At 44.0% G+C, this 20,986-nt stretch overlaps 1 protein-coding gene across 1 annotated transcript in view; it reads right to left on the reverse strand.

Annotated features, from left to right (window-relative positions):
* MSH3 (mutS homolog 3) overlaps positions 1–20,986 on the reverse strand; it is a 290,671-nt gene that overhangs the window by 156,984 nt on the left and 112,701 nt on the right. The window contains exons 11-12 of the mRNA XM_077462464.1: positions 9,798–9,882; positions 1,997–2,106 (exon numbers count right to left, since the gene is read on the reverse strand). Coding sequence (XP_077318590.1) covers positions 1,997–2,106; positions 9,798–9,882 — 195 coding nt within the window. The remainder of the gene's footprint in view (positions 1–1,996; positions 2,107–9,797; positions 9,883–20,986) is intronic.

Genomic DNA, 20,986 nt, shown 5'->3' on the forward strand with positions numbered 1-20,986 from the left:
CTGCTGTAACAGGTCATGTTAGGGAATCTGGCATTGCTTAAAGTGGTTGTATAGTCAATTTTTTTACTTTAACCTACAGGAAAGCCTATAATAAGGCTTACCTGTAGGTAAAAAAAATATCTCCTAAACTGTACAGCTTATTCCCCTCGCAATGTGCCGCTGACTGCAGCGGCGCATGCGCACAGGGGATTCTCGGCTGAAAGTCCGGCAGACGACGAACCCTGCTGGAAAGTAATCTTCCTGCGTTTCTTCCGGGTATCGTAGCTCCGGCGCTGTGAGTGGCCAGATGTCGGGGCCTCGTTCTAAGGTAAGTATTTCATAATGAGCTAGTATGCGGTGCATACTAGCTCATTATGCCTTTTCCTTTGCAGGTCAGGAAAAAAACAAAAAACGTCAGCGGGTATACAACCGCTTTAACCACTTCCCGACCAGCGCACGACGATGTACGTCGACAGCATGGCACGGGCAGGCATATTGGCGTACATGTACGTCCAATATTCGTTGCCGCCGTGCCAGCGGGAGTGCGCCGCCGGCGGCGCGCTCCCGCGCTGGTCGGGACCCCCGTGAGTCCGGTCGCGGGACCCGCGGACTCGATTGCTGCGGGCATCCCCGCGATCGTCTCACGGAGCGGCCGAATGGAGGAAATGCTGTATAAACAACATTTTCCCATTCTGCCTAGCAACTAGTGACGCTGATCTCTGCTCCATGTGATTGGAGCAGAGATCAGTGTACACTAAATGAAAGCCCAACCCCCCCACAGTTAGTAACACACCCCTAGGAACACTTAACCCCTACACTGCCACCCACTGGTTAACCCTTTCACTGCCAGTGTCATTTACACAGGAATCACTGCATTTATATAGCAGTGATTACTGTATAAATGACAATGGTCCCAAAAATGTGTCAAAAATGTCCGATGGGTCCCCGACAATGTCGCAGTCACAATAAAAATCGCAGATCGCCGCCATTACTAGTAAAAAAGAAAATAATAAAAAATTATTAATAAAAATGCTATAAAACTATCCCTATTTTGTAAACGCTATAACTTTTGCGCAAACCAATCAATAATCGCTTATTGCGATTTTTTTTACCAAAAATATGTAGAAGAAAACGTATCGGCCTAAATTGAGGGAAAAAAATGTTTTTTTATATATTTTTGGGGGCTATTTATTATAACAAAAAGTAAAAAATAATGCGTTTTTTTCAAAATTGTCGCTCTATTTTTGTTTATAGCGCAAAAAATAAAAACCGCAGGGGTGATCAAATACCACCAAAAGAAAGCTCTATTTGTGGGAAAAAAAGGACGTCAATTTTGTTTGGGAGCCACGTCGCACGACCGCGCAATTGTCAGTTAAAGCGACGCAGTGCCGAATCGCAAAAAGTGGTCTGGTCTTTGACCAGCAAATTGGTCCGGTCTGAAAGTGGTTAAAGAAAAAGTTCACCTTTTATAAAAAAAATAAAAAAATAAATGCACATCTTTTTGCAGGTAAAAAAAATTTGCATTTATTAATTTTTTTGTTGGGAGCCTGGAACGTATTGCACCTATGATCAGCAGATCGTGGGTGCTATGCAGGGCTCTTGCAGACTCTGTGTGTAAGCTGTTTGGCCTTACATTGTACAGCCAAGCAGTTACACACTAGCAGAAGGCATCAATTAACAACCAAAATGCTCAACAGTGCCTTGGTAGTTCATTGAGAACCACAAGCCAACAGCTGCAAAGGTTACCGAACCTTGTAGGTTTCTATTCACAGAGCTCTGTGAATGAGTGACATGGCCGGGTGGGCGGAGCCTGGGGAAGAAGATCGCCGTCTGCCTGTCACATCAGGGAACAGGGGAGGTTTGTGGGGCGAGTGGATTTGTAACATATTATAACCTGAATATGAATAAAAAAAAAGGTGAACTTATCCTTTAATGGAGTTACCCTCAAACAATATCAACAGTCTCTGCCTCATACAGCTATGGTTAAGAAAAAGGCACACAGATATTTAACAATTACCTGGAATTTATCAGTGGCTGAGTCACCCATTGCCTGAGCTTTCGTCTACCAAATGCGGTTTTGGTATGGTCCAACACCCAGATCAAGCTGCCCTTTGTCTTCTGGTCAGTCTGAGATATAGAAGAAATCATCAGAGTAATTAGTAATTTCTTAAAGGAAAAAATAGGATTTTTATAACAGCTTACCTGTAAAATCCCTTTCTTGGAGTACATCATGGGACACAGAGCCATAGTAGTTACTATATGGGTTATAGGACACCTTCAGGTGATGGACACCGACACATCCTAAAACAGGAAGTCCACTCCCAATATAACCCCTCCCACTACTGGGAGTAACTCAGTTTTGTAGCAAAGCAATATATCTGTATTAGAAGAGGGGAGGGACCTCTGTGTCCCGTAATGTACTCCAAAAAATAGGATTTTACAGGTAAGCTGTTATAAAAATCCTATCTTCTTAATCGTACATCACGCGACACAGAGCCATAGCATTTACTATGTGGGATGTCCCAGAGAAAAGCCAACTGAGTGGAGGGAGACATAACAAAAGTAGTTCACCATGAGACTAGAGGACTGCCTGCAGCACACTACGCCCAAAGGCAATATCCTCACGTCTTTTTACATCCACCTGATAATATCTTGTAAATGTATGGACTGAAGACCAAGTTGCGGCCTTGCAGATTTGAGCCATGGAATTTTGGTGATGCACTGCCCACAAAGCACTAACAGCCCTAGTGGAGTGCGCTTTGATTTCATAGTTAGTTAGGTTGAATAAAGACACCAGTCCATCCAGATCAACCTGAGTGAGTGTCTACAATTGTCCCTATCTCTGTACATTGCACACTCACGTCGGTCCCTACCCTCAAGGAGCCCACAATCCAAGGTCCCCATTCATATACTAGGGCCAGTTTTGGACAGAAGCCAATTAACCTACTTGCATGTCTTTGGATTGTGGGAGGAAACCGGAGTACCCGGAGGAAACCCACACAGGCAGAGGGAGAACATGTAAACTCCACGCAGGTAGTATCGTGGTTGAGATTTGAACCAGCGACCCTTCTTACTGCTAGGTGAGAGTGCTAACCACTACACCACCGTGCTGCCCTAAGAGAGGGTGGAACCTTCCTCTTCAAACCATAAGCATGAACAATTAACAATTACTTGCCGAATCCATTTAGAAATAGTGGATTTTGATGCTGCCTGTCCTCTTTTAGGACCTTCAGGCAACACAAACAAAAAATAATTTTTTTTAATCTGAGCAGTCGCCTTCAAGTAGACTGACTGCTCTCACCACATCCAGAGAATATAGTGACTTCTCTTCCGTAGAACAGGGATCTGGAAAAAATGAAGGTAGAACAATATCCTGGTTTAGATGAAAACCTGACACTACCTTCGGTAGAAAGTTAGGATGAGGACTCAATACCACCTTATCCTTGTGAATAATTAAATATGGCTCTTTACAAGAGCGAGCAGGGAACTCCGATACCCTTCTTCCAGAAGATATGGCTACCAGAAAAATTAGTTTCCTTGTCAAAAGGACCAAGGGAATATGCCGTATCGGCTCTAAAGGCTGTTTCTGCAATACCGACAGAACTAAAGTCAAATCCCAAGGGTTCAGGGGTGACCTAACCGGAGGATTAAGCTGCGTTACCTCCTGAATAAAGCTACGAACCAAAGAATGCAACGCAAGTGTTCATTGAAATAATACCGATAAGTCTGAGACTTGGCCTTTGATAGTACTCAAACTCAAGGCCAGCTTCATTTCTAACCCCATCTGCAGAAAGTCAAGGATTCTACCTATGACATTCTTCCTGGGGTGTAAACTCCTGGATTCACACCAGGAGACATATGCCTACCAGACTCTATAATATATGAATCTGGAGGCCAGCTTCCTTGCATTAATCAAGGTAGGTACCACTGAACCTGATAACCCACACTTCTTCAGAATATGGGTCTCAACAGCCAAACCGTTAAATTTAGTATTTGTAAGGTAGGATGGAATACCGGACTCTGTGAGAGAAGGTCTGGACGTAGTGGTAGGGTCCATGGGTCCCCTACCGCCATCCTTATGATCACTGCATCTTCTGGGCCACAAGAATCCCTGACTTCCCTTCCTGCTTGAGCCTGCAAAGAAGTTGTGAACGCAGCAGAATAGGAAGGGAATGCATAAATCAGTGAGAACTGATTCTGCTGGAACACCAAGACATTTGTTCTGCACGCTAGCAGATCCCTTGTTCTTGACACAAAGTTGTTGATCTTTTTGTTGAACCTGGACGCAAACAGATCTATGTCTGTGATCTCCCATCTTTGGCATATTGTCAGGAAAACATTGGGGTGAAGGTGCCATTCTCCTGGGAACAACTGCTGGCAACTCAAATAGTCTGCCTGTCGATTTTCTATTCCTGAAAAGAAGACTGCCGATAGGCAAGGTACATTGTTTTCTGCCAAAATTAGTATATGATTCACCTCTCTGGGCCGTACGACTTCTAGTGCCCCCTTGGTGATTGATATAGGCCCCTGCTGTGGCATTGTCGGATTGGATCCTGACAGGACAATTCCATAACCTGAACGTCCAGGCCCTCAGGGCCAAGCGCACTGCCAAAATCTCCAGAATGTTGACGGATAAAGTAATTTCTGATCTGGACCATTTCCCTTGGACAGTCTCCTTCTCCTTGACTGCTCCCCAACCTGAAAGGCTGGCATCTGTTGTTACCACCTTCCAGGTAATTGGGGGGGGAAGGATTTTCCCTTCTGCAGATTCTTGATTATCAACCACCAACTCAGGCTCCGATGCACCTTTGGAGACAGACGCATTGGAAAATCTAGAGCTTGGACCTTCTTGTTCTAAGCCGATAGGATACTATTTTGTAGCAGCCTCGAATGAAACTGAGCATAAGGCATGGCCTCAAATGAAGCCACAATATTTCCCAACAACCTCATGCAAAGTCGAATAGAAGGATTCTTTGCCTTGACCATCTGAATCAGTTCCTTTATGGCACTGATCTTCACCTGGAGAAAGAATACCCTTTTGTGGACTGTATCTAAGACCAGACCCAGGTATTCTAATCTCCTTGATGATTTTAAGGAATATTTCTCTAGGTTGAGAACCCAACCTAGGTATTCCAGGTAGTTGACTGTGGTGATCATACTTTGGTCTAAGCGGGCTACCGACTGGTCTATCAAGAGCAGATCGTCTAGGTAAGCTATAATTGTTATACCTTGGGCCCTTAATCTGGCTAGAGGAGGGCCAGGACCTTTGTGAACACTTAAGGTACAATAGCTAGACTGAAAAGGCAGAGCTACAACCCGAAAATGAAGATTTTCTACCTCAAAACGTAGATATATTTGTGGTGAGCGAGGGAAATAGGCACATGCAGATATGCATCCTTGATGTTGATTGATGCCAGAAGTTCTCCACCTTGTAGGATGGGGACTACTAATCGGATTGACTCCATGTGAAAATAGCAGACATTCAGAAACTGGTTTAGATCTTTGGAGATCTAGAATGGGTCTGACACCTCCATTTGGGTTTGTTACAGTGAAAAGGTTTGAATAAAACCCCAATCCCTGCTCTTCCATGGGTACCACTGAGATCACTTTTTGAGAGAAATATGGTCTAATGCTTGAAAGACTTTTTTCCCTTTTTTCCTTCCTTGGAAACATTTGATCTGAGAAAATGAGGAGACAGGAACTTTTGGAACTCTAGTTTATACCCTAGAGTTATTGAGGAAGTCACCCATCTATCTCGACACTCTTCCTGCCAGACCCTTGAGAACTGTAGAAGTCTTCCCCCCACTCGATTGTGCGGAGCGCCCCTTCATAAGGAGGCTTTAGTATTTTGTCTGGTAGGTTTCCTCCCCCAGGACTTCTTTTGTTCCTGGGTTTGACCTTGAGGTTTACCTCTTGAACTTAATGGCCGAGGCCGTCGTCACTGTGTGGAGGCTGATGCCCCTGGAACTGGAGAAGGAGCTTGTTTAAAATAAATACATTTACTCCTCTTCCTAACTGGCAAAAGGGTACCTTTTCCACTAGAAATTTTTTGGATGTATCTATCCAAATAATCCCCGAACAGCCGTTCACCGTGAAAAGGAAAAACTAGCCAGGAGCTTTTTGCATGGCACTTAGGCTGACCAATTTTTTAACCATAAGATTCTATATAGCCCAAGCGCAAGGCCTGGAGAATAGAATCTCTTTTAGCGTCTATTGCAAAACATAAGGCCCCTGGTAGCTCGGCTAAATCATGGACCTACTGATTAGGAATAACCTTGAGCACCTGTTTAAACTGGTCTTTCAAGGATTGACATACACCATTTGCTGCCAGCACAGTCAATGAACCTGCCAGAGAAAAAGTGCTTTTTAAAAAGAATTCCAACTTCTTATCCGTTGGATCCCTAAGCATTTGAGCGTTGTCTACCGGACAAGTCAAACTTTTATTCACAGAGGATATAGCAGCATCAATTGCTGCTATCTCCTACTTCTTAGTGAATTTTTCCTCCATAGGATAAAGTGTTGAAAACTTTTTAGGAGGAAAAAAATGCTTATCTGGGCAATCCAAGTCACAATACATAAGCTTTTTCAGCAATGAACGGACAGGAAAGGCATGCACAGCTTGAGGAGGCTTTAGCAAACCTAAACAAGAAGTAGGCTTATCAACCGACTCAGTTAAGGGTAGAATAAATTTGGAATGGACCAGATCAGTAAGAGATTGTACCATCAATCTTTCAGATTGCAAAGCTAATCCTTTCGCATTTAACCCCTCAGAAGAGGAGTCATCAGCCTCTTAATGGTCCCCTGAGAGAAATTAATCTTCTCCCTACCCTAGTTCCTCAGTTTCAGGGTCCTGCATAATGGAGGGAGACCTGTTGCTTTTTGTCCCACACTGGGATGCGATTAAAGCTGATAAGCTTTCCTCCAAACCTTACATAGCTGAGGAAATAAACTTCTTCAGTAATAAAGACAAGGGCTGCAGTGTTGGAAACAGTTGCAACATTTAACAGCCCTGATGGCTCACTCTGACCAGCCACCTCAGATCTCTCAGGAGAGGATGCCATTGTAGAGATGAGTTTAGGCTTTTTTGAGCTTGAAGGAGTCCCTTTAGAGCCTTTTTTGTGGTGATTCTACCTCCCTTTCTGACCATAGTCTGATGCACAAAATGTAGAGGTACTACCAGAAGAAACTGCACCCACTGCTTGAGCACATAGTCCAGCAACTACCACTGCTATTAGTGCTCAGCCTGGTGCTTTAGTAAATGTGCCAATGGAATGCCTGTGTCACCACTTACATGCCCCCTTTCTGCTCTTGTGTCCCTTCCGACATCTGCAGCCAGCAAAATGTTGCCTTTCAAGTGTACTCCAACGCTGGACGTTGCTGCACGCCAATGCTGTGCTAAGCCACACCACCTCCATATTACACCGTGCCCCCCTCCTTTCAAAAGACCGGTTTCCCAAGTGAGCACGGGCCTCCAATCTGACGGGATAAGCGCATGGGGGGGGGGGGGGTCTGCAGCCAGGAGGAGATCTGTGACAAAAACCACCGTGCAGAGGAGGTGGAGAATGGAGCAGCATCCGCTCTATCCAGGGAGGGGGGGGGGGGGGGGTTGCTAACTTCTATCCAAGTGGGGGGTGTTTTGGGGAAAAAATCCCCCCCCCCCCCAACAGCTTACCGAATGCCTGTGACTGCTAGCCGGAGGGAGATCTGCAGCTTTTGCTGAGACAGCGTGATCTGAGGAAAGCATGACAAGGTACATGCTCCATACAGCCCCCAGTGGTGACTTTTAGGCATGACAACATTTACTTTTAAAGGAGATAATTCATAAGAAAATTAAAAATTCCTTAGAAATCTCCACCTACCTTTACTGCTGCAGGGATTCTGTGGTAAAACCAACAGACCCAATCTTAACCCCTTATGGTGGGTTCCATTTAAAAAACTTTCAGGAACGGGGGCTCCTTTTTAATCGGGATCCACACTCCTGGACCCGTAAAGCACAGCACCAGGAAAACTTTATGGCTGAACCAACCAAAGCACTGGGTTCCAGGGTCCAGCTCTCTAAAAAGAGAAGCGTTACAGACTAAACCTCGTTTATTCCGCTATGAGGCCCGGGTACCATTCAATTCTGCCTAAGACCCTTTAAATGGATCCAGTTGCATAGTCTTCCCCAGCAAGGAATAATCCAGAGGAGCTCGGCATAGCACATCTTTACTCATGACCAACACCTAAGACACTGGTGAAAAAAATTAGGTACTTCCAGTAGTGGGAGGGGTTATATAGAGAACGGACTTCCTGTCTTAGTGTGCCAGTGTCCATCACCTGAAGGTGGCCTATAACCAACATAGTAACTACTATGGCTCTGTGTTCCGTGATGTACGATAAAGAAATATATTTTATTTGAAAATGTATCTTGAGAATTGTATTTTTTACCCAACAGTTATTTCTACCATCATTCTTCTGCAACACGTGTTCATATTTTAACCAGGCTTTCCCTGTTGCAGCCATCTGTACTTCCAGTTTGCCTAAAAAATAATCTACATACTGTATGCCACCTAGATTGTATACTAATTGAGGTTTATTGACAGAGCAGTGCCTCCAGACTTAAATTTTCTCTACTGCACTTTTAGGGAGGATACACTGCATGCATATACAATTAACAACCTGTGTGCCATTTTCTTTTGATTGTTAAATGTAAGGGTGCTTATTCTGCAGTTTTTATACCCATGCATCGATAGGCATTGTTAGAAATGGAGAAAATTCACACCTGGCTTATCAGCTAAGTAATTACATGAAGGATACAGATTAAATCAGGGAGAGAATACTATAACCTCACACTCATACAAGGTTTTAATAATAAAGAAACTAACAGAGCCATCAAGGTGGCCTTGAACACAACACTGACATGGATGCATCAGTTGCTTAGCAAAAGGACATTTTTATGAAATCTACATCCTCCTGAACCAAGGTAATTTGGGAAGCTTGGAAAGTAACTAGCAAAATAACATGTTTACTGGAAAACCATAATACTTTAATACAGAAGTTACCAAGTCTTTCTGAGGGACTCAGATATTCACAACAAGGAGAAAAATACCACATTCTGCTATTATCTAGTACTTTTTACTATATTTAACATGGAACACTAGTCGGTCCCTCCTTCCTCCACAGCTGACACTGGAAAAGTTTTCCCTACACTGGGAGATTATTCCCTCTATTTCCTTTTGGTGACAAATGTCAATAGTCAGATTTGCCCTCACTTTTGGTTTAGAGGAGAGGAAGGATGCATTTAACACCTCAGCAATGCGATTTTGAGAGGATTTTATTTGAGCACATATATGAGGTATTTTACATGTATATTTAAGCTGCAGGTGGTTGCTTTAGGCTTCACACTGAAAGCACCGGCTGTTAGCTGTAGAGCGCCGCTCCTTTTAGCAGCGCTCAAACAGTATGTCCAGCCAAAACTTTTTTCTTTGGGTTTTGTTTAGATTAGGGAATGAATCCCCTGATCAGGATTCAGTTGCTATACTGCTCCCATTGCTGGCACTAGCAATTTGTCTCTATTTTATTCACTAAAAAGTTCATCTAAATTAACATAAAATAACACTTTTTATTTATCTCACAATTATCTGCTAACTAAAAGAGTGACACAAAGTTTTTTAAATATGTAGTTAAGTGTTCTATGTTAGAAAAGTAAGAATTAAGTGACTATCCCTGTCAGTTCATTGCAATTGTTCTGGAAAGAATGCAGTGAATGCAACCCCAGCGTTGGTTGCTAGGCAACAGCTGAAAAAGAAGGAAATTAAAAGATGTGATCAGAAACTTACTTGATTTTGTAAGATTTCCAGATTTCTTAGAGTTGTCCCATTTATATTCATGCACTCAACTGAACTGGACATCGGCATAAATTGACTTTAAAGAAAGAAAAAAAAAAAAAAAGAAGAGAGATAAGGCTATATGTATAAAAACCATGTCCTTTTGAACTGCCTTCAGTGGTCATTTAATATTCACTGCACAATTTTAGACTTCATTATGTGTTTACTGAAATCCACAAATTACTGTAGAAAAATATCTGCCGTGTTGTCTTACGGTAAGCACAGGGCAAAGCCTCTTATCCTAAGTGTCTATAGGACTTTAAGGTCTAACGTGCAAGATGTTTTACTATATATTTTTGATTTGAAAAAAAAAAGTACAATTATGCATAATAACAGTAGTAGGCATACAGTATATGAATGCTAGGAAATTCAGACCACAAGTTTACTGTATTGCAGTCAGCAGACAAAATGCAGCATTAGAAATTATGGATGGCTACAAACCAAAAATTGAACTTTTGTGCTTCTAAAAAATCAATTTTCTGGGAAATCATTGGGGACGCAGAATTCAGACAATTGGACTCTACCGATGTATGCAGGGAAATTTGAACGCATGGAAAAAAAATATATAAAATAAAAATGGTGACTAGCCTGGTTCACACTTCTGCTTCTGAGCGAAAAATTTAGAAACCAAACAGAAGACAGGGTGGCAGCCTAGCAAACTTTACAAAAAGTATCAAGAAGCACTCAGACTTAAGCCCCATACAGACCATTACATTTTCTGCAGATTTTTCTCTTCAGATTTACCAAAACCATGTAGTGCAAGGTCCTGCCTGATAGCAAACAAACTCACTCTTAAGGTTTGACCGCATATTATATGGTTTTGATAAATCTCAATACCTTATGACAGTCAGGGTGCCATTGTCTAGCCTGTAGTGACACTGACCCTAGCCAAATGCAAAACTAGTGAAAAACAGTTAGAAAAGAGGAGTAGGGAAAAAACAAAATGTCAGTAACCTCCACCTGTAAAACCATTCCGGTTTTGGAGGCCATCTCATTGTTGCCTATCTAGTGCACCTGTTAATTTCATTAAAGCGGAGGTCCACCCTAAAGTTGACCTTCCGCTCATCGGAACCCTCCCCCCCCTCCGGTGCCACAATCGGCACCTTTCAGGGGGGAGGGGGGTGCAGTTACCTGGATAATCCAGGTAACTGCACCCACTTCCGGGATAGCTCTCTGCGGAAAGGGGCGTAACTTACGCCCCTTTCCGCAAGTGCCCGCCCCTTCCCGCAAGTGCCCCGCTGCCTGCTGGGAAACACACAGATCCCAGAGACAGCGGGGACCGTCCTCATTGCGCAGCGCGGCTCGCGCATGCACAGTAGGGAACCGGGAAATGAAGCCGAAAGGCTCCATTTCCTGATTCCCATACCCAAGATGGCGGCGGCAGCACTCGAGTGTCGATCTAGAGATCGGCTTCGGGTGCCGACATCGCGGGCGCGCTGGACAGGTAAGTGTCACTATTTTAAAAATCAGCAGCTGCAGTATTTGTAGCTGCTGGCTTTTAAAAAAAAAAAAAAAAAACGTGGAGTCCCGGTGGACTCCCGCTTTAAGGCAGCAGAAACTGATTAACAAACCCCTCTGATTAGAAGAAAAAGAGAACGTTGGGACTTTAAATGAGGCGGTGACCGGGTAAGGTCAGTTGCCTCCATCCCTATTTGAATAAAGCAATCAGGATGACTGGGGGTTGGGACTTTGAATGAAGCAGGCAGGTGTAAAACATTTAAATTTATTGGAAAATCAATGGTAAGTTGCATGAGGGTATTCATGAGTACACCAAGAAGACCAATATATTCCATTCAATGGATAAACATACGGCAATAACAATTGACCACTAAAAATACAAATCACATATTACAAGTGATCATTAAGTAAGTAAAACATATAGTTGGCATAAAACATGGCATATAGTAGCTCTATGCATTTCGTGGATTCATCCAGTTCAGGAGCATGCACGTGGAAAACTGAATGATGTAGTATAATAACAATATCTGTAAGGTCTGACCCCGTCATGGAAAGTAGAGATTAAAATAAAGTAATTAGAAGTAATATTGGCTAGGACAAACCCCCCCAAAACCACTCTCAAAAGTACTTACATTATCTGTATCTATGCAGTAGCAATGTGCCAAAATGAATCAGAATAACCCCATATGGGTATCACTGATGGGAGCTGAGGTGGTTAAGGCAGACCAGGACTGGACAAAGATGGTTTCCAAGAAAGGAAATTCCAAAAATGAATAATGGTCAACAGTGACCATATGTGCTAAAAGTAAAAGAAGGATTGTAAAATAAGTTGGAGGATCATATTATGTGGTACAATAGGTCATCTGTCCTAAACTTGGTAAAGGATAGGATAATGAGATGCTAATGAGCGTAAAGGTAAGGTTAACTTAGTGAGAGTAGAAAGTTAGAATGATTGGAAAGGTGAAATACATAGAATATAAAAAAAAATGTTTTTAAAGAAACCATATCAACCAAAGGGGTTAGATGAAATAAAATAGAAGTGCAGCATAAATCAAATGGTGACAAAGCAAGTTCAAAATACCTAATAGACACTTCAGTGTTGAGTGATCCACAAAGGTGTGCAGATAAAGGGCTGGAACCACCATGTGAGTCAATCTGCCCCAGAAGACTTATAAGGGCTAGTCTGCCCTGCACTAGCATCGACGTCACGCTTTATTTGATGGAACCGCTGCGCCATGTTTTTGGCGCCGCCGCTTTCCATCACTTTTTACATCTAGCAGCCAGGTGGAGGAATAATTTGGCACTGTTTTGCTTGGGGGAGGTTCCGCCCGACTGCAGCTGCCTATCCTCCTTAGTGCATGCTCTCACGTGACGTCGGTGGGTGTGGCAGACTAGCCCTTATAAGTCTTCTGGGGCAGATTGACTCACATGGTGGTTCCAGCCCTTTATCTGCACACACCTTTGTGGATCACTCAACACTGAAGTGTCTATTAGGTAATTTGAACTTGCTTTTTCACCATTTGATTTATGCTGCACTTCTATTTTATTTCATCTAACCCCTTTGGTTGATATGGTTTCTTAATTTTTTTTTTTATATATTCTTTTTTTTTGTTCCATAAGATTTATATATTCTATGTGTTTCACCTTTCCAATCATTCTAACTTTCTACTCTCGCTAAGTTAACCTTACCTATACACTCATTAGCATCTCATTATCCTATCCTTTACCAAGTTTAGGACAGATGACCTATTGTACCACATAATATGATCCTCCAACTTATTTTACAATCCTTCTTTTACTTTTAGCACATATGGTCACTGTTGACCATTATTCATTTTTGGAATTTCCTTTCTTGGAAACCATCTTTGTCCAGTCCTGGTCTGCCTTAACCACCTCAGCTCCCATCAGTGATACCCATATGGGGTTATTCTGATTCATTTTGGCACATTGCTACTCCATACATACAGATAATGTAAGTACTTTTGAGAGTGGTTTTGGGGGGGGGGGGGGGGGGTTTATCCTAGCCAATATTACTTCTAATTACTTTATTTTAATCTCTACTTTCCGTGACAGGGTCAGACCTTACAGATATTGTTATTATACTACATCATTCAGTTTTCCACGTGCATGCGCCTGAAGAGTGGATGAATCCACGAAATGCATAGAGCTACTATATGCCATGTTTTATGCCAACTATATGTTTTACTTACTTAATGATCACTTGTAATATGTGATTTGTATTTTTAGTGGTCAATTGTTATTGCTGTATGTTTATCCATTAAATGGAATATATTGGTCTTCTTGGTGTACTCATGATTACCCTCATGCAACTTACCATTGATTTTCCAATAAATTTAAATGTTTTACACCTGCCTGCTTCATTCAAAGTCCCAACACCCAGTCATCCTGATTGCTTTAACCCCCTCTGATTGATACTTAACTAACCATATAAGTATCCCGGGAGTCTTGATGCTATACTCTGATTAAAAAGTGCTCCTTTAATTTTTTTGAGCAGTGTAATTATATACTATATATATATATATATATATATATACACACACATATACACACACACACACACACATAGGGCTGGTGCAAGGTTTTTCAACACGTTAAGCAAAACTTCATTTTGCCACCCCTGACTCCACTCCCTTTGCCCTGCCCATGTAATACATGTGATTTACCTGACCACATACACTGACCTACCTGACTCCCACTTCCTGCACTACTCACACCTCAAAGCCACCCCCCCCCCCCCCACAAATACACACACAGCTCGATGTAGATTGGAGGGATTCATCCACCTCCTTACCTCTCTATGGCCTCATCGTCCATCCCATCTCTCCTGAGGACTCTCCCCAGCACTGGTCGGGCAGTATTGCTTAGGAGTCCCCGCCAGTGCAATCCAGCTTCTCTGTGGTGTCCCCCACTGGCCGGGAGGTTAGCGCAACAGCTGATGTGCCTCTCTCAATGCTCTCATAATCTCCATCATGCCCTGCCCCCTCTGCTGTATTCACACAGGGTGCACAAGAGGGACAGGCTGGAGCAAAAAGAGTCCCGGGGCAGCACTAAGGAGATGTGGTAATGGGGCGCTCATCGGGACACATCACGGGATTGGCGGCTTGGCACCTGCAGCGGAAATATTCCCGGAACAGCCGACACTGAATGGGGAGAGCGATCAGAAGAGGGGAGCCAAGCTCACACATGCCTCAGACGACAACATTCCAGGCTATTAGCGTCCGGCCCTTGAGTGGGCACAGGCAGCATCGGAATAGCTTAGAGGACCGTGAGTTGAAGAGACCATTACAGCAAAACTGCAATCCATGTGTCTGGATTCCAACATACTGCGCTGCAAGGAAGGAACACTGAAGTTCAAGGCACAGCACTGTGCCTTGAATAATCACAAACTGGCTGTTGGTAGCAGACGTTTAGACTGGCCAGAGGTCACCACGTAACTATAGCCAAACAGTAAAGTCCAAATAAGGTGAATCCCCATATAATTTGTGAAAGGAGCAGTGTCTTCCACTCCTGGAATGTAGACTGCAGATAGGAAAGGAACAGGTTTCTCTGCCCAAGACAGAATATGGTCCCCCTCCCTTTGGGCTGCATGGCTTCTGGTACCTCCTTGGTGATAGATATAGGCCAATGCTGTGGCATTGTCGGATTGTATCCTGACAGGAGCATTCCACAAACTGGACGACCAGGCTATTAGAGCCAGATGTACTGCCTGAATCTCTAGGATATTGATGGGCAGGGTCTTCTCGGACTTCCCTTGAACCGTGGTCTCTTCTAGAACTGCTCCCCAGTCCCATAGGCTGGCAACCGTAGTTACTACTTTCCAGGAAACTAGAATGAAGGATTTCCCCTTCTGTAAATTCCTGGTTATCAACCAACAGTTGAGACTCTGGCATACTTTTGGCGCCAGATTCATTGGATGATCCAAGGCTTGAATCTGTTCCAAGCAGACAGAATACTGTGTTGTAACGGTCTTGAATGGAACTGGGCATAGGGAACTGCTTTGAAAGGAGCTACCATCTTCCTTAGTAATCTCATGCAAAGGTGAATGGAAGGACCCTTCTTTGCCTTGACTGTCTGGATCAGCTCTTTTAGAGCATTGACCTTTTGCCTGAGGCAAGAACACCTGTGATGTACTTCAAGAAAAGGATTTTACAGGAAAGCTGTTTTAAAAAAAACATTTTTCTTTATCATACATCACAGGACACAGAGCACTATTTATGACTATCTGGGATGTCCTAAAGCAATGCACCTAAGGGGAGGGAGACACAGCCTATACAAGCCCCGACGGGCCCCCAGCCTTATAGGGCTCCCTGCAACACGCTGTTTTGAGATCTAACATCCACCTGGTAAAACCTGGTGAACGTATGAACCGAAGACCAAGTGGCTGCTTTGCAAACCTGAGCCATAGACACTTGTTGGCGCACTGCCCATGATGCACTAACCCCGCTAGTGGAATGTGCCTTTAAATCCCAAGATGGAAACCTTCAACCCATACACCTGAATACCCTGGCGAATCCACCTCGAGATAGTTGATCTCGTAGCTGCCTGTCCTTTTTTAGGACCCTCCGGCAGAACAAAAGGGGAGTCAGTCTTCTGGAACGGAGCTGACATACTTAAGTAAACTCTGATTGCCCTCACCACATCAAGCGAGTGAAGTAACCTTTCTTTCCTAGACTTAGGGTTTGGAAAGAAGGAAGGCATATCTTGATTTAAATGAAAATTGGAAACCACTTTAGGCAAAAAATCCTGACGAGGGCGCATGACCGCCTTGTCCTGATGTAGAATCAAGTAAGGTTCCTTGCAAGAAAGGGTGGCCAGCTCGGACACCCTTCTGGCTTAGGTTATGGCCACCAAAAAGACCAATTTCCTAGTCAATAGGATCAAAGGAATATGCCTAATAGGCTCAAATGGTTGACTCTAAAGGGCCGACACCACCAAGTTCAGGTCCCAAGGGTATAAGGGCAGTTTAACCGGCGGCCTCAGGTGCGTTACTCCCTTGACAAAGGCTCGCCCCAGAGAACGGGATGCAGTCGGTGTCTGGAAAAAAAAACCGATAAGGGCAAAATTTGTCCTTTAATTGTGCACAAAGCCAGTTTTAAGTCTACTCCTGCTTGAAGAAAAGCAAGGATCCTCCCAATCGCATGCTTACGAGGGTGTCATCCTTTCCCTTCGCACCAGGAAATGTATGATCTCCAGACTCTATAGTAAATAGCTCTAGAGACTGGCTCCCTAGCATTTATCAGAGTAGACAAGACTGAACCCTTAACACCACGGTTTTTCAGTATTCTGGCCTCAATAGCCATGCCATCAAATTCAGCAACCGTAAAGAAGGATGGAATATGGGTCCTTGAGACAACAGGTCCGGACAGAATGAAAGGAACAATGGGTCCCCCACTGCAAACCTCACAATCTCTGTGTAACAAGACCTCCTGGGCCAGGCTGGGGCCACCAGGATCACCAACTTTCGTTCCTCCTGTATCCTGCGTAGCAGGTGCGCCTGAATTTGAATTAGAGGGAAGGCATACAACAGAGAATACCAGTACCAAGAACCCCCAATGCGTCCATCCCGACAGCAAGCGGATCATTGGTTCTGGACACGAACCTGTCCAGCTTGGCATTGAACCTGGACGCCAGAAGATCCACATCTGGGGTCCCCCAGTGTTGACAGATCTGGAGAAAAACTTTGGGATGAAAGGACCATACCCCTGTAAATAACTTTTGGTGACTTAGAAAGTCTGCCTGCCAATTGTCCACACCCGGTATGAACGCTGCCAAGAGGAACGGCACATGCCTCTCTGCCCAAGTCAATATGTGATCCACTTCTTTCTGGGCTGTCTGGCTCTTGGTTCCCCCTTGGCGTTTGATATACGCCACCACTGTGGAGTTGTCGGACTGGACCCGGACCGGAAGGCCCCGCAATCTGGATGTCCAGAAACGCAGAGCTAGCCGGGCTGCCTGAATTTCCAATAGATTGATGAGCAACGTTTTTTTCTGCTTGGAACCATACTCCCTGGACAGACGTTTCCTCCAGGATTGCTCCCCAGCCCAGACGACTGACATCCATAGTCACCACCTTCCAGGCTACCGTTGGAAAGGATTTTCCGCTTTTCAAGTTGCTGGGTTTTGACCACCAAAATAGGCCCCGTTGTACCTGTGGAGACAGAGCCATAAGATGATCCAAGGTTCGAACAGTCTTGTCCCAGGCTCTCAGAATATTGTTCTGGAACACTCTGGAGTAGAACTGAGCATAAGGAATTGCATTGGCAGACGATACCATCTTACCCAGTAACCTCATGCACAGCCGAATAGGTCTCTCCACTCTTTTCACCTTCCGGACGTGCTCCACTGTACTTGAGTCTGGAGGTTTTGGACACAGTTGCGTAAGGTTGGCGGGGAGTGTTTTAAAAGCTGTGATTAGCCGCTTTATACTGGATTACAGCTGGTGGCTCAGAGAGAGTACTTTCTTCCTTATTTTTGTAAGCAATGTCTTCCAGAAAATGAGGAACAGGGAGCAAGGCAAATACAGTTATAAGAGTACCTCCTTTAAAGCAGTACCTGCCCAAGTACAGCTCTGTGTCTCCACAGCGCACGCCAGGAAACTCCAGCTTATGTCTGCCGTTCAATAGAAACGCTACTCGCGCACCCATGCGTGCCCCACGTGAACTGCCGCACGAACGCCTGGGAACACACATGGCACGCATCCTACTGCGCACGTGCCGTCACCAAGACATGGTGCATGCGTGCATGGAAACGAGCCAGTACCACGTGGCACACGCTCATGCCACAGGAATCCTTGCGGTGCGCGTGCGCACACGCGGCTATACTGCTATAAGTGTAAGCAGCTGGACACAGTCTGACGCCTTACCCCTAAGAGAGAGGGCACTCAGTAACAGAGAGGAACAAACAATAGCCATCCCAGAGGGAATAATCACTGCTCCACGCTGCAGGGCCTGAAAAATCAGGTCCAATCTTCCACCATCATGGCGGGTAGTGTCTCTGTGGACCTTCAAGGACCGGGTCCCCCAATCTTTGGGGTCCACACCCTTCGACCTGTAAGGCACCCTTATTGGTTATCTTGGGCATGTTTTCAACCAGAATACCAATATACAAGGGTCCAGCGCCATAAAAGGACACGTTACAAGCAAAACCTTGTTCTTGAACCGAGGCTCGGGTACCATCCACTTTAGCTTTCTTGAGCCATCCGAATGGATCCGATTACAACATCCTCACTGGGACATCATTGAAGAATTTAAAAGCGCTTTAACAGCCATGACCTTCAAGACACTGGCAAAAAAACTGAGGTAATTCCCGTATGGGAGAAGTTATATGGGAGGGACCTTCTTGCTATAACCAAGATAGTCATGAATAGTGCTCTGTGTCCCGTGATGTACGATATATATACATACATACATATACACACATATACATAAACACACACACATACATACGTACATACACACACATTTCCTGTCTTTCTGACTTAACTGATCCTCAGCCGCAAGACTGCTGGAAATTATCACAGACAGATCCAGCCTTCACCCATCATGGCGGGCCGTGTCATGCCAGACCTTCAAGGACCGGGTCCCCTTTCATGGGTCCACTCCCTTAGACCTGTACAGCACCACTGCTGGAAAACTCTTTGGCTGTATTAACAAGACCAAGGTGCCGGGTCCCAGGGTCCAGCTCTCAAAAGAGAAGCATTACAGACAAAAACCTTGTTTCTTCTTGTACGAGGCCCGGGTACCATCCATTTGGCTTTCAAGCACTTACGATGAATCCGTTTGCACAGCCCCTTGATCCCGTCAGGCATTATTTAGCAAGCTCTCTTAGCACTTCATCAACCGTGACCAACACCTTAGACACTGACGAAAAACTGAGATACTCCTGGTATGGGAGGGGTTATATAGGGAGGGGCACTTCCTGTTTCCTTTTTGGTTATACCAGTGTCCATTCACCCAAAGGTGGCCTATAACCATATAGTTATTACTATGGTGCTCTGTGTCCCGTGATGTACGATAAGGAAAATGCAATTTTTAATAACATTAAAAATTATAATTATGTGTGTGACAATTAAAGTATATTAAACACTGGATAATTCTTGATCGGCTTTTGGACTGGGTGACCTATGCCAAAATTTTAGACTGATTAGTCTACCCTGCATGTCTGCCACACTGTATTCGATATTAAAAAAGCACAACTTTGGATTGGAGTAGAACCATGTTCTATACCATCACACACTGACAAGAATGCAAATTTTATGTAGTTTCAAAGACTACGCTCACTTGTTGCTTGAAGCCTTATATACTTCAGCTTACCAGTTTTCGGATGTGGTGGCTTCACTCGTTTTGTCTTTTTAAAAAAATTTTTTATAATAATGCGTGTGAATCACTTTCTGTCCTTGGGTGACTACAACCACTCCACTGTATCTACGGAGGGAGTCATGGTTGCCATCAAAGCTGGACTACTAAAGCATTCATGTGAAAAGGTACGTACATACTATAGAAGTAGTTGACTTTGTCCACTTTTTTTTTTTTTTTTTGGTAAATGCTTTATTTGATTTTCCAACATGAACAGGATTATGTTATAGTGCAGGAAAAGATGATATTGAGGTATACATTGAAGATTTGGTAGTCTGATGACTAATAAGCTAAATGTTTCATGCGCGCATGCGAAAGTTCAGGTCGGGTTCAGAAATAGAAGTTGAAGGAACTAAGTTGAAGGAAAAAGGAGTGGACGGAAATTATTCCAAACCTTTATGCGTCACCTCTCCTCGGCTCCAACCAGGAGGGGGAAAGGGGAGGCAATCGGGAAGGGGCTCTAATGTCATATCTCCTGGGAAGGAAGCAGTGGACCAGGTCTGTGACCCAGAGGGGACTTATAATGACACAATTAATCAAATGCTGAGTAGCTAACATTTGCAATGGACTATAACTTGGAGACTATGGATGGATCACATGACTGAAGAGGAGCACGCGAGTTGTTTTGCAATAAGGTAACATAGTTGTGCTGACTGAGTATTATTGGCTGCCATAGAGATGGTGAAGATGTGAGGGTGGGGGTTTGCCTTGGAGTAGTACCAGTTCATACATCATTTAAGTGGAAAGAAGACTCCCATTGAGGTTAGAAGCTGGTGAGGTGAGGAAAAGGGTGATGTGGGAGCTGCTGAGTTGAGTTGTAGGTTGGTAAGTTACACAAATAGAGCTCAAAAAGAATATAGAGCTGCAGGTTGGGGGGGGGGGGGGGGGGGTTTCCAGTAGTTGCAGAAGAGGAGGATAGGGTACCAGGATGGTCGACAGTTGGTAGTGTTATAGAGGTGAAAGAAGACCACCAAGAATAATTTGTCTGTTTGAATATTGCTTAGAGGATATACCTACAAGTTGTGGGAACCTTGGCATATGGTTACCAGGATGAGAGCAGCAGTCATTGTCCCTACTATGGCAAAAATCGTGATGAGTCAGTATAACCATGCAGTGCCTGTTTTTCAATTTCATTCAGTCTGATTGCACTAAAAGAAATTTATGTTGGTAATACATACAAGAAGTCTTTCACCTTACAACAGAGGACTATCAAGAGAAAAAGAACATTCTATATAGCATTTTTTGCCTGTTCTATAGAACAAACTGTCTCTTTTCCAGCCGGAGATATCTCTTGACGGACGACTGACT

This window comes from Lithobates pipiens, unplaced genomic scaffold (assembly GCF_037356315.1).
Source record: "Lithobates pipiens isolate NorthernLeopardFrog02 unplaced genomic scaffold, aLitPip1_a1.2 Scaffold_3, whole genome shotgun sequence".
In the NCBI taxonomy this organism is placed as follows: domain Eukaryota; kingdom Metazoa; phylum Chordata; class Amphibia; order Anura; family Ranidae; genus Lithobates; species Lithobates pipiens.